Genomic DNA, 14,149 nt, shown 5'->3' with positions numbered 1-14,149 from the left:
CCCAATTGCATTGGCTACAAAACTTCAAAATGCACAAAGCAAAAACTCACAGAACTCCAAGAAGACTGACAAAGCCACAGAGTACTCTATTTCAATATCTACCTGTCAATATCTATCGTCAATAACTGCTCGCAAATGGGCAGAAATCAGTAACGGTATAAAAAACTTGAACGCCATCAAAGAAATTGGTTTATCATTTTGAGGTCAATTTACCCAACAGCACTTCTTTTTTTTTTTCAAGTGCATCTGGAAGACTTATAGATCATTTAATCCCTATTAGATGAGTGCCATCATTTCCATTTACAAGTGAATAAAAGAAGGTAGGGAAAGGGTAGGTAGCTTGCTAAGGGTCACAGCTATTAGGCATCATGCAGGACTTAGCACTTCGGCTGTACTCACCCACCTCCCTGAGCACCTGGAATAGCTCAGGTCTCTATGACCTAGAATGAAGCCCTTTTAAAATAAACAAAAGAATGGACTACTCAAATAGCATTCAACATTCTCTAAATACTCCTTGGAAAGGAAACACATTCTTCCCCCTCCTCATATTCCCACCCAGCCCAAATGGCCCGTGTGCTTCCTTTAAGTGACATGACTTATAGGTATCATAAACTCGAGTTCCACAGCTGGTGAGTCTGAAAGGGAAGACAGTTACGGAGCATACAAGGCTGGCGGGACTGGCTCTTCCTCAGGCTACCCTGCTGTTGGAGGGTGGTCTCACACACACTCTGTCCCAGTACAAAGCTGCTCGTGTGCTCTTTGTGTGCTCGCATGCAGACTATGACCCCTTTTCCAGGAAAAAAAAGAATGTATTTATGAAAGCTCATGACTGGCTTTCCTTGCTTACCTTCTTAAATCTGTTAATACGGCTATAATGTATATAATGATTACGACTTGGAAGAACACAGTAATGTTTTCCACGGTGAAGTTCCCTTAAGTATTGGCAAGAAAATGCCCTTGAAGGGAATGACGTTTTTGTGGATCTTTGCTTGAAATCTGACCCATAGTTGTACAAGAGGATATGTGAAATGGGGATATTATTCTGCAGAACTATGCTTCGCAGTAGGTTTAGACAGCTCAGCAAACTGAAGCTTGATAATGAAATTACATCTCCCCCAGGTTTCAGTATGTCTCTCTTTTTTCCCCCAGCCACTCCACTCTTTCTGTTGGACGTCTATGTTTTATTGATACCCAGTTTCTTTCTCTAGTCCCTCAGCGTAGCTAGTGATATCTTGATGTCGCTCACTTTCCTCCCACCTCCTTGAATTTCCCCTTGCCTCCACAGCACTCCCCTCCCCGCCTTCCTCTCAGCTGAACACTCCCCAAGGGAGATCAAAGAAGCTTCCCGCGGTGGCAGCCCTGAGGAGGGAATTTTCCAGCTCCCTCTTCTGGCTGGGCTGAATGGTGGGTTGAGGGACTGGAAGCTGGGTTGGGGTGTCTCAGCTTCTGGGGTTGGGGTGGGGTGAGGAATTATGAGAGAAGTGTCTGAAACAGCGTTGCACACTTTAGGAAGAAAAAAAAAGCACACCAGTTCCTTTTGTGCTAGCTAATGCGATGCCCCCGAATTTGGTACTGGGCCACACATTCTTGAAAACCATTGTTTAAACCTTGGGATTTTGGAAGTTGGGGCTAGCTCTGACGAGAACACAGGAGCTGACACAGCGAGCGCTTCCCTGGTATCGGAGTGACTTGGAACTCAGGGTGGTGGGGAAAGTCGCCCTCCTGGGTGGGGGCTCCCGCAGAGGAGGGACGGCCGCTGGCCAATCAGAAGGCGAGGTCGAGCCGGGCTTCGCCGACGAGGGGGCTAGCTGTGGAAAGTTGGGAAGCTCAGTCGCTGGCCTGGAGCGCGGCGGCGGAGGCGGCACCGCAGGCTCGCAGCGTCCCCCGGGGCATGGACCCCGCGCTCTGCCCGCGCTAGGCTACTCGCAGCGCCCTGCACGCGACCGCCTCTAGCCCGCGACCTACCCAGCCGGACAAAAGGCGCGGCATCCCTGCGCTGCCCTGCCCAGCCCCGGGAGGCAGCCGGGCTCCGGGCTGGTCCCCATCTCATTCTCTGCTCCAAACTTTGCGTTAGTTGAGAGACTGCAAAAGGCTGATGAGGCACCAGAGAGGAAGTCCTTTGACTGCTGTTGAGGAGTAAGCACAGTGCTTAGGAGCTTAGGGCAAAGAGCAAAGCAGCGAGCAAACAAGGGGGAAAATGATTGCCTGGGAAGTGGTCCACACAGTATTCTTTGTGGCTCTTCTTCGTTCCTCCCTAGCTGGAGATGGGACCCCCGAGTCGGAGAGCAGGGATGAGGAGATTCCGGAGGGGGCATCCACGTTGGCTTTTGTGTTTGATGTGACTGGCTCCATGTATGATGATTTAGTTCAGGTTATTGAAGGGGCTTCCAAAATTTTGGAGACGTCTTTGAAAAGACCTAAGAGACCTCTTTACAACTTTGCTTTGGTGCCCTTCCACGATCCAGGTAAGGGAAACGCTCTGTATTTGTTGTAATTTATTATTACTTATGCTAGGAATTTGTTTTATTGTCAGAAAGTTTCAGAAGAGTTTTTTAAAAAAATATGCAACTGAATACAATTGTAACAAAGAATTGCTTGCTGGCATCTGGTTTTGCTCTCATACCTCCTTAGTGCTCTGCTAGGCTTAACCATGGAGTAGATGACTTGTTTAGGAAGCTTAACCAGTGGTGCCCTGACCTGGAAATGTGGTCCCCTGAAGATTAGACTCGGGAATCTGCAGCAGCAACAGCAGCAAAAGCAGAGCTAACTGGTCTGCATTTTGAAGCTAAAGGCAGACTGGGACAGGGACGTGGAATTCCACAGCAGGTCACTAGATGTTAAGGGCAAGCACACTCTAAGGAAAACCTCACCGGAGAGGGAAACAAACCTGCCTGCTGAGGGACACAAGGGCAAGTCTGTAAATAGTAACTAGGCGTGGAACTGAAGGCATAAAAATGAAAGACAGAAGCCATTCATTTCTCAACTGGATCTATTCATCTTTGCACCGGGTCATCATTAGTGAGGTTCACAGATGTCTGTAAACAGTATGTCCGTGTCTCGGGCGGTACAAATGCGTGCAATTTGCTATGTCTGTGCTCTTGAAAGGTAGTTGGCGAAAAATAACTTTATGTTGTGCCCTGGGGCTGTGGGTTTCTGCTGCTGCACTGTAATGTGATCCTATTTACTTTTTCCAGTTTCTTTCTAAAGCAGCACCTCTCTGTGAGGCTCCTAGGAGTCCCCGTTGTCATTGTCTAGGGTAGCATTACAGGGGGAGCCCCGAGGCTTGCCGTCTTGTGTCCACCTGAGTTTCATTACTGCAAATAGCTGCTCAGTGGAAGAAATAAAACAGTGGTTTCTTAAAAGCCCTCCCCCACTGCTCTCCCACATCCCCCGCCCCTCGCCTTTGAAATGCTCTCTACACTAGACTTTGGCATAGCCTCTTTCACAATGAGAGCATGATGTTGAAGATCTCAGTTCTTTTCTCTTCCTTGTGCAGTTGCCAAACATATTAAAACCCTAATTACTACTAGTTATTAAATGTGGTATAGTTCTCATTGGGATAAACTGAGAGGGAGCTAGAACTTTCTGGAATTGTCTTGTTCTTCAATGACCACACATTAAACCATCTCTCCTGTAGCACACACATGCATTTCGACATTGATTCAACCTGCTTTATCATTTGAATCCAGAGTAAGATGGTCCTTTGTTGTGTCTACTGTCTCAGTAAGACACCTCAAGGGTCAGGATGTTTCAATTTATAAGATGCCACTAAGGATGCAGTCCAAGGTTTTTTGTTATTTTGGAATAGCCTAAATATATGTCTTATATAGGGATGAGTCTGAAGTTGGCTCAAATATAAAGTAAAAACTAATTTTGCTAATTTGTTTGCCTCCATCCGAAAGACATTGTGACTTTATGTTGCCGAGAAACATATAAAATATGTTTCATTGCATAAATGGAAGCTGAACTATCATAGTTTGGAGTGATGTGGAAACATTTTGTAACAAACTGTAGGATGTGTGCTGCCTCCCAACTGTTATGCAGTGAGAAGGTCTGCACACTGTTGTAGCTGATTTTCCTATAGTTTAGCAATCGGAATTCAAAGTGGGGGAAAACTTGGAATGTTAATTGCAGATGACTAATAAAATTAGAGCTTTATTGAATTAAATTGAGAAAATAATTAGTAGTCTAAACTTGTTTAATAAAATTGTGTTTATAACTCAATATCCATATTAATTTATTTCCATTATGATTAAAAGTGGAGAACTGTCAATAGTTTATATTATCCAAGAGTATCTAAACTTCAAATTCGCTTTAGCAGATTATTGCCATTGTGTAATTTTCCTGATTTCCTTTTTGTGTGTGTACGTGTGCGTGCACGTGTTCATTGAGAAATTTTGTTTCTCTTTCAGTTGATGATCAGGATGTAATGATAGGACCTTGAATGGGGATTGATTATCTTACTGACATTAGGGAAATATCAGTTTTCCTTTTTTGAAGCTCGGTTTCAATATCAAAGTGAGAGATCTGGATTTGAACATACCTAAGGACACTTCTAGTTGTGACATTTTGTGATTCTCTACTTTGCATGTGGCTATTATTTTTGTAGTATCTAATGCCTTTTTGTACAGTTGAATGAAGCAACTAATGTGGAGAGAAATAACATATAGTACTGACCTAAGTGATGACACTAGAGACCTCAGTGCTTGCTCTGTTGATATCGACCACCCCGTGTAGCTAGATTAAATAATGGGCGAATTTGGGGACATGGTCTGAGGCTTTAAGTCTTTGAAGATGATTAGTCTGTGGGTCCATGTAACAATTCAGGGAAAGCTGCGTGCCTCCAGGTGGCGATAGTTTGAAAATACATGGGAAACATAGATCCCAGTCCTGGCCAGTGTGGTGATAAAGCTCATTAGAAGGTATTTATGAAGGTATTTATGCAGGAAAGGGCAGGAAAGATCCAGTAACATCAGATGTGCTTGGGGGAAGGGATATAGCTTCCCTGGAATGCCTCAGTTCATGGAGGCAGAAGCCAGCCTTTTAATGATAATTAACCACATTGAAGGAGTCTTTTAATCTCCAAAGACATGCTTCCGGTATTAATTTTAATTAATTAATTTGCTTTTGAGACATGGTCTTTTATGTAGCCCTGGTTGACCTGGAATTCATGATGTAGGCGAGGCTGGTCTTGAACTTGTGGGTGATCCTTCTACATCTGGTTCTTGGTGCTGGGATTCCAGGTATGCACTGGGATACCTGTCTGCTGTGAGCTAAAAAAAGCTTTGTTGAGAGGTACTTTCTTTACCTTTGTCATGTATAACTTAATGATTTCTATCATGTTCACAGATAGGTGACACTGTCATCAGTTGATTTTAAAATATTTTCCTTACCCTCAAAGAAGTTGTTTACCGCCGGGCAGTGGTAACACATATCTTTAATCCCAGCACTTGGGAGGCAGAGGCAGAAGGATCTCTGAGTTCAAGGCCAGCCTGCTCTACAGGGAGAGTTCCAGGACAGCCAAGCCTACACAGAGAAACCATGTCTTGACCCCCCCCCACCAAAAAATTGTCCTATGCCATTTAGTTGGCAATTTCCTAGCCACTGATTAAAGTTTTCTTTTTCCACATAATCCACCTTTCTATCTCTCTGGTTCTCCTGTTCTGGATTTATACATTATAGATATTGTTTATAATCCTATATGATCTTCTGTGACTGGATTCCTTAGGTCAGCATAATGCTTTCAAAGTTTATTCGTATCGAAGCATGTGACAGCTCATCATTTCTTTCTACAACCAAATTATATTCTGTAGTATAATATACAACTTATACAGTATGCACTGGTCCACAATGGAGATTTAGATATTCCCTACTCTTTTGTGGATAACTTATTGTAGTAATAAGGCGTCAGGGCTGCGTCCCCAACACCCCAGCCGCCAGCTCGGCTAGCTTATGCCCCGAAATAATTACACGGACACTGTATTCTTTTAAACACTGCTTGGCCCTTTAGCTCTTGCCCTTACTGGCTAATTCTGATATCCCGATCAACCCATCTCTAATAATCTGTGAGCACCGGTCTTACCGGGAAGATTCTAGGTTGGAGCTTCATCACGTGTGTCTGCCCGGGAGCTGGGCATGGCGTCTCTCTCTGAGGCGTCTGCTCTCGAGAGGAGAGCTGTGGAGTCTGACCTCACTTCCTCTTCCTCCCAGCGTTTTGTTCTGTTTACTCCTCCCACCTATCTTCTAACCAATGAAATGGGCCAAAGAAGTTTCTTTATTAGCCAATGACCTTCCTCCATCAACTTATGAATACCCACATATACATTTCTGTGTAGACATGTTTTCCTTTCTTCTGAGTGTATTATTTAGACATAGGACCTCTGGGTCATGAAAACTATATGTTTAATTGCTGAGGGGGTGGGCAAGCTACTGTCCAAAGCAGTTATGACATTTTATGATCCCACTGGCTGATGGGTGAGATCCAATTTCTTCATAGCTTCATCAACATGTTATCAGTTATTAGACTATGTATTGATTTTTGCTGCTTTTAATACTACCCAGATTTCACTCCTGTTTTCCTCTGAAAGAACTGGGGAGAGCTGATGACCTTTCCTGGGTGAAGGCCCTCTGGTCACCCGGTGTCTTATTTCCCCCTTCCTCTGTGAGACAGGAGGAGTGAGAGTGGGCAGTGTGCTTTAATGAGTCGGGCATCCCCTTCTTCTCTTGGACAATTACATTTCACCCTCTGGAATATCTGCTACTGGTCTGCATTCCTTGCTCACTTGCTCACTCTGTTTCAGGCATTGCTTAATGCACTGAGTAGCCAAAAGAAAGTAACACCAAAGAGAGGGCTCCTGCCATTATAGACCTTGTTCTATTGTGGAAAGGATAACACTGGTGATAAAGGATGTGATTAAAATGCACAAAGGCATTTGATGCCTATGGTTGCTATGGAGAAAACAAAAAGCAATAAAAGGGCATGCGGTGCTCAGGGTGGATGTGAGGGTGTTAGAATTTTAAATATAGTGGTGGGGTCCCTCCAAAAGAAGAGATTTTATTTTGATAAAGTCTTGAAGGAGGGAACATTATACATATCTTTTATAGGCAGATAAGCAATCAGTAAAAACATTCTTGTAATGAGAGTATCTTGACATTTTTAATGGCAGTGAGGCAACTGAGTGTCTTTGTCACAGAAAGTGATAGAGGGGAATTGGCAAATGAGGCCTGACGAGTTCAGGAAAGAACTCATCGTCCCCCCTAAGCTTTGGTTTTTACTGTGAACGATGTGGAGAGAGGCTTTAGAGTTTTATTTATTAAAATTTATGGATATGGGTGTTTTGTCTCCATGTCCACTATCTGCAGGGCATTGAATTCTCTGGAACTGGAGGTATAGATGGTTGTGAGCTGATATGCGTGTGCTGGGAATCAAACCCCTGTCCTCTGGAAGAGCAGCCAGTGTTCTTAACCACTGAGCCTTCTCTTCAACTCTCAACTACAGAGTTCTAAATGAACCAGCAACACAATCTGGCAAACATGCCTTCAGCATCATTCTATCATTAGGTAGTAATGGAAAGCAGATAAAGAGTAGAAATGGGTCAGTAGAAGAATGTGAATTCCTTGTGTGCAGTCGATAGCTACTGGTGTTTTGAGAAACAGTGTTTGTTTATATTTTGAGTAGGAAACCAAGAAGACTTGATGAGTCACTGGATGTGAATTACAAGGATTAAAACAGAAGATGAAATGGGTTCTGAGAACTTGGCTTGAGCAAATAGACATGTGGCAGGTGGAGAGTTCTGAGATGGAGCAAAATAAGAGGGAGGGAGGGAGAGAGAGAGAGAGAGAGAGAGAGAGAGAGAGAGAGAGAGAGAGAGAGAGAGAGGTTTCAGAAGTGGTAGGAGGATGAGGTTTTCGTTTTTGAACCTGTGTAAACTTGAGATGCCTTTTGATATTGGTGGAGATGGAAGAAGACAGTCATATAATATATATGACATTCGAGTTCAAGGGGAAAAGGCAGACTGAGAGATATGAATTTCAGACCCAAAGGCATACATGAAGATGGTGTTTATTTGAAATGATTGAGGGACTGATTGTGCATGGGGAAGAGAGAAGGTCTGAGGTCTCAACATCAGTTGCAGAGAAGCTTGACTGAAGAGGTGACAGATAACCAGCAAAGCACCCAGGAAAACTTGAGGCAGAGAGGCCCAAGAAACTGTGTCTTAGGGAAGCAGACCGGTGAACTGACAGGAGCTTAGCAACGTGGAAGCCATTGACGATCCAAGAAGACTATTCCAGTGAAGTGAAGTGATGAAAGCCTGTTTGCAGAGAACTAAGAGAATGGAGAAGAGAAATTGAAAATCTTTGTAACTGTATTTCTGTGTCCAACTACTGGGGTGGTTGCCTTATTCATGAGCTAGATTTGAGTCTAGTTGAGATAAATATTCAACTGTATTTTTTTTAAATGTAAATGTCATACAGTAGAATGAACATCCATTTGGTAATAGAAAACTTATGTGCCCTTTCTTATTCTTCTCATTGAAGCAGATTGTTTAATAGTCTTGACAGACCCCTGTTTTGCTGTCTATAAAATTAATGCATTGTCATTACCAGACAATGAGTTTGACTATAATTTTTTGTCATAACACAGTGAAAGGTAAGTGAGTTTAAAGAGACTGGAAATAGAAAGGATTTGATTCATTAGCAGAAATACCAACACTGCATGTCTCATATTTAAGAGTTTCATGTTAATAAAACCTATAAACCTTCAATGACTTTGCATGGTTTGGTCAGACCTGTGAAGTGTTATGACAACACCCCAGGACTTTTGTAAGATTCTTAGAATATTTTTCTGGCGAGTAGCAGAACTACTCTAAACCATAATGAGCAGGAAGATTCTTCGAAGGAAAGATAACATACATTAAGACCCTAAAAATTTAGCTGCTCTTACATGAACTGAACCAAAAGTTGAACAGTTTCCATTTCAGTGAGTATAGGAAAACAAGAAGCAGCCAGCCTCTAACACATTGTCCAGGGCAAGGATTTTCATGAAGGTTAGGAGAAACACACACACATACACACACCACACACACACACACACACACACACACACACACACACACACACACACACACGGGAGAGATAGATCTGAGGAACTGAGGAAATTGCACTAACAGTTAAGTGAGTTTTTTTTTTTCCCTCTTCAGTTCTGGTCACTGAAGACAAGTCTTCTGTTTCTAATCTCCACTCTTTAGCCCCAGAGTGAGGGGCTTTGAGTGAACAATGGCAATTTGTTTCTCAGAATAAAATGTTTTAAGCTGAGGTAATGGACACTGCTTCAGTGGATAGTGTTAAGATAAGGAGAGATGCTTTTCTTATACACAATGAAAGCTCCCTCCAAGAAGATAAAAGAGCCTGGGGCTGGAGAGATTGCCCAAAGGTTAAGAGTTCCTACTTCTCTCACAGAGGATCTGGGTTCAGTTCCCAGCACTCTCTGTCTGGCGGCTCACAACCTGCCTGTAATACCATCTCCAGGGGATCTGAAACCATCGTCTGGCCTCTCTGCGCACCAGCGTGAATGGGCTCATACCCACACAGAGACACATGTATATACATATTTAAAATCTAAAACAATGGAAAGGATAAGATAAAATGATAACAGAGACTAGACTTTGATAAGCAAAGGATTTGCTCAGGTTACCACAGAATGACAGTATTTTATTTTTGTTTGTGGTTAAATCTGAGAACAAATCTTTAACTTTCTTGCTAATAAAACAGAATTGGGCTTTATTTGATTTGTTCCTGATCAAAACATAATTTTTGGTGTTTTCCGCCTAAGTGCTTCATTTATCCCATAGGCCCAGCAACTCAACAGATACTTGGGAAATATTTCTTCAATGGATGCATGGATGAATAGATGAATGTAAAGAACAGACGATTTCTCTGTGTACTTTTAGCCTAGCCAAGGAAGCAAGTGCTTCTATGAGTGTTTAAAAGTCGCCTTTCACATCTGTGAGTCTATTTTTAAATCGCGTTCCTAATGGGACCAAAACTTGCAGCATATTTACTTGTCAGTTAAGTCTTTCAATGATAACATAGCTCTCTTGTAAGCTTTACAAGAGAAGGAATATTGTGATCTAGAAAGCATTTGATTCTTGGGTAGTTATTGAATGCTTGCATACGCAATTGATTAGGCTGGGGTGTGTGTGTCTGTCATGTGGAATGTCTCAGCGACATGGCCTCAGGCAGCCTGATCACTCTCCAATTCCTGCTGGACCTACTGATGGAGTGTCAGAGCAAAGAAACTGATTTCCAAGGAGCACTGCACAAACAAAAGATCCACACCATGTTTTTATTTTCACAAGTCTACAGGGTTTGAAACTTCAGTTCTGTCACTTATGGTGAGCTCTGCTAGGATTTTCTGACACTGGCCCCGTATCAAAGTGCACTATGTCAGCTCTCTTCATCCTAGTGACATTATCTTGGTTAAATAAAGCAGTACTTGTGTAAATGTTTTAGAAGCACTACAGAGGGTCGACAAGATGGCTCAGCAAGTTAAGGCATTTGCTGCTAAGCCTAATGTGAGTTCAAGCCCCAGGCCCTACATGGTAGAATGAGACGACCAACTCCTGAATGCGGTCCTCTGACCTCCACACATACACCACGTCTCACCCCTCGTAAATATGTAAACAGATGTAATTTTCAAATACCCAATTTTCACAATAAAATGTACTATAAAATGAATGGCTCAAAGCCACATTGCTTTGTAAAAGCTGAAGGAGAAAATGAAGTTGCAGGAGAAGCTGAGCAGTGTTTATATAGTAAGAGGAGAGAACCAAGGGATGTCTGCTTGATGACTTGACTACAAGTCAACATACAGGCAAAGGACAATTCAAACCAGCCCTGCCTCAGCTCCGTTCTGTTAAACTGAATGTTTGAGACACATGAGCTCTTTGTTGCATCGTTCCCCTGGTCCCACACCACTAACATCATCACAGAGAAAGCTGCAAAGGACTAGAAATACTCTGTTATCAGCCTTTCTATTGTTACTCATTCCCTAGCCAACAAGCTTGTCATTGCTTACTAATATCAAGGATCATGGTAGGCGTGTTGATTCAAAAACAGTGAGACAAACTCCGAAGAGGCTTATGGTTAATGGGGAGGGGTGCAAGGGAAATGATGATATAATATACTAAAGCAAATTCTGTAGTGGAACGAAATGCAAAGTATTCTACTCTAGTGAATTCAAGCAGGGTTGGCTAGCGAAGGTTTTCTGGAAGAAGTGTCATCTGGGCTGAAATCTGAGGAAGTTCATGAATACAAGCAGCTTAATCAAAACGTATTAAAGGTATTGGATTTCACGATGAAAGCTCTTGGGAGCTGGAAGGGTTGCAAGGATTATCATGGCATCGCTGCGTTTCCAATTTAGAACTTTATCTCTTGGCATAGTAGAGTAAGGCAGTCTTCAGAGCTGGGAGATGAGAAATGAGGCCATGTTAGAAATTCAGAGGAAATCCTGAGGGCCCCATGAGGAGACCTGGGTACCAGGAGAAAAGGATAGATTTTTGAGTTATTAAGGAAGCACAATTGACTTGAGTTGGTCCTGTGAATATAGGAAAAATAAATATAATTACCTACTAAAATTCCACGCCGTAGGAGAGAGGAGATACGATGCAATGTTTCCTCCCAAAGACAATGTCATTCCTAGGGTAGTGAGTCTTGATAGCAAGCTCTTCATAGATTCACTTGTCTAAAACGAACATCGACCAGAAAGAAGTTCATGGGTCAGCAATGAAAACTCATTACAGAAACATATTTGAGCAGTGTCCAACCAAGTTCTAACTTGGTTATAAGATAAATTCAGTGTATTAATTTATTTTACACTTGAGTGACCGGGATTCCACTGTGGTGATGGACTGTTTTTCCTTATAACTATGAAATGATGTCATTGCACATTAGTGCCATACAATGAACTGTCCTTGTTCTGGATGTACCATTTAAACAGTTCTCTGATAAAGTAACCTCATGTCATTCTTTATGGGGAGAGAATGCTCCGGTCAGACGGACACATACATCAGGTTCAGCAGACAGTCATATTCTTTGTGGGTAACTCATATTTTGGCATACCAGTTGTATACATCAGCCTCCCTTGTTTAAAACATTGTGACAGTGTCATGCTCAAGTTTCTGAGTTTTTAAAATCAGAGAGCCAGATACTAGTCAGTGATGGCGAATTCATCACAGTCCATGTTTTCCTGTTGGGTCTGTTTGGGTGGCCTGTCTGTCTCCAGGTATCACTCCCAGCATTCCTAGCTGTCAGTGTTAGCTGGATGCGCCAAGTTGCTGTTCTAGCCACTTGAAGCTTGTGCAGATGACAGTGGAAGCCATCGGAATAAGTGAGATCACCCAAGGAGAGTGCAGACTGAGAAAAAAAACTGGATGGGGCTGTGGGGTATGCAAACATTGAGAGAGCAGAAGAAAGCAAGCTCATAGGGGACTCCAAAAAAGCCCATGAAAATAGTAAGCACCAAGATCAGAGGTTGTAAGCAAGCTTTCAACTCTTAACATTTATGAAATTATTATTATTGTTATTCATTATCCAGGAAGGTAAAGGTCAAATAATGTTAAGGCTATTTTTTAAAGACATCTCATTGGACTCGTGGATCCAGAAGGTAAGAGAACGAATCTAGTGAGTATAGGTGTTTCTTTTATTATTATTATTATTTTTATTGAGCTCTATATTTTTCTCTGCTCCCCTCCCTCCCTCCCTCCCTCCCTCCCTCCCTCCCTCCCTCCCTCCCTCCCTCCCTCCCTCTCTCCCTCCCTCCCACCCTCTCCCAAGATTCCCATGCTCCCAATTTACTCAGGAGATCTTGTTTTTTTCTACTTCCCATGTAGATTAGATCTATGTATGTCTCTCTTAGGGTCTTCATTGTTGTCTAGGTTCTCTGAGATTATGATTCATGGGATGGTTTTCTTTGCTTTTTTATCAGACATGACACAGTAGGTAGAGCAGGCTCTGAGCTTGATTTCTAGCTCAGAAGCTTGACTCCTCCAATGGTTTGCTATATTACCATCTTTGTCCTCAATCTGATGTGCCTTTTAAGGTTTATGTGAGGGCTAACTATAATAGATGTCCAAAGTTTCTTACACACAGTAAATTCCCAGCAGTTGTTGGGTATTGGATCATGGGGTTGTGTAAAGATGTTTTGATTTCAGATGGTAAAAAGGAAAGAACAGTTAAGTACAGTTGAAAACTTACCCACATGATTAAAAAGCATTGCAAATGACACCAGAGAGACTAGGCAGCGCGTGGAACCAGAACTTCAAAGAAGTGAGAAGAGATAGATTGCAAAGAAGGATCAGTTGTTGGCAGGTAAAGACCTTTAATTCAGTACAAGAAGAGAGAAGCAGAGCACAGACAGGCAAAGTTACAGACTAGTGGTACACGAGGATACAGGATGTGGGGTTCTGTGTCATGGATTCTTTTCTGTGTCTTTGTGGGTAAAATGGCAGCTCTTTATTTTACATTCCAAGTAACTAAAGCTTATATGACCTCACAAACTATGCTATGTTTTTTGAAGAGAAGCAGAAGCAGATTTTGACAAGCTTTTTTTTTCTTCATGTTTTGTTTAGATAAATGTGTGAAGAAAAGATATGCTCAAGAAGACAGGGCAAAGTTGTTTCCTAGAGAGATTGTAACAGTCACCTGACTTGGTGACTTGAAAAAATGCAAATTTACCACCATGGTGCTGAAGGCTGGAAGAACAATATTCCAAACTAAGGGGTTAGTAGGGTTGTTTACTTCTGAACATTGTGTGAAGTCTGGGCCATGTCTCTCCCTAACTTCTTGTGGTTTCTGGCAATCTTAAATAGTCCTTAGTCCTTAGTTTGTAGATTCAGTAGCCAGACCTCTGCCTTCATCTTCATGTGATATTCTTTCTGTGTTCTGTGTCAATCCCATCTCTCCCACTTCTTTTTTTTTGTTTTTTTTTTGAAGGAGGACACTAACTAGTCGTACTGGATTAGTGGCCCACCATACTCAAGTATGATGTCATTATAACCAACTATTTATGCAATGACCTTATTTCCAAATACGGTCAAACTTGGAATGTCAATATAGTCAATTCAGAAGGATTTCAGCACAGGACTTTTTG

General features: G+C 42.3%; 1 protein-coding gene and 1 long non-coding RNA gene across 2 annotated transcripts in view; one reads left to right on the top strand and one right to left on the bottom strand.

Moving 5' to 3' along the window:
• Positions 1-1,870: 1,870 nt before the first annotated feature.
• Positions 1,871-14,149, top strand: part of Hmcn1 (hemicentin 1) — a 452,651-nt gene continuing 440,372 nt past the window's right edge. The window contains exon 1 of the mRNA XM_075988199.1: positions 1,871-2,465. Coding sequence (XP_075844314.1) covers positions 2,198-2,465 — 268 coding nt within the window. The 5' untranslated portion in view covers positions 1,871-2,197. The remainder of the gene's footprint in view (positions 2,466-14,149) is intronic.
• Positions 10,342-14,149, bottom strand: part of LOC142858252 (uncharacterized) — a 29,759-nt gene continuing 25,951 nt past the window's right edge. The window contains exons 2-3 of the long non-coding RNA XR_012911993.1: positions 11,628-11,743; positions 10,342-11,530 (exon numbers count right to left, since the gene is read on the bottom strand). This is a non-coding gene — a long non-coding RNA (uncharacterized LOC142858252). The remainder of the gene's footprint in view (positions 11,531-11,627; positions 11,744-14,149) is intronic.

Source organism: Microtus pennsylvanicus, chromosome 10, assembly GCF_037038515.1.
Source record: "Microtus pennsylvanicus isolate mMicPen1 chromosome 10, mMicPen1.hap1, whole genome shotgun sequence".
NCBI lineage: Eukaryota > Metazoa > Chordata > Mammalia > Rodentia > Cricetidae > Microtus > Microtus pennsylvanicus.
The sequence above is the reverse complement of the archived record's forward strand: the minus strand, read 5'-3'. Positions and strand labels throughout refer to the sequence as shown.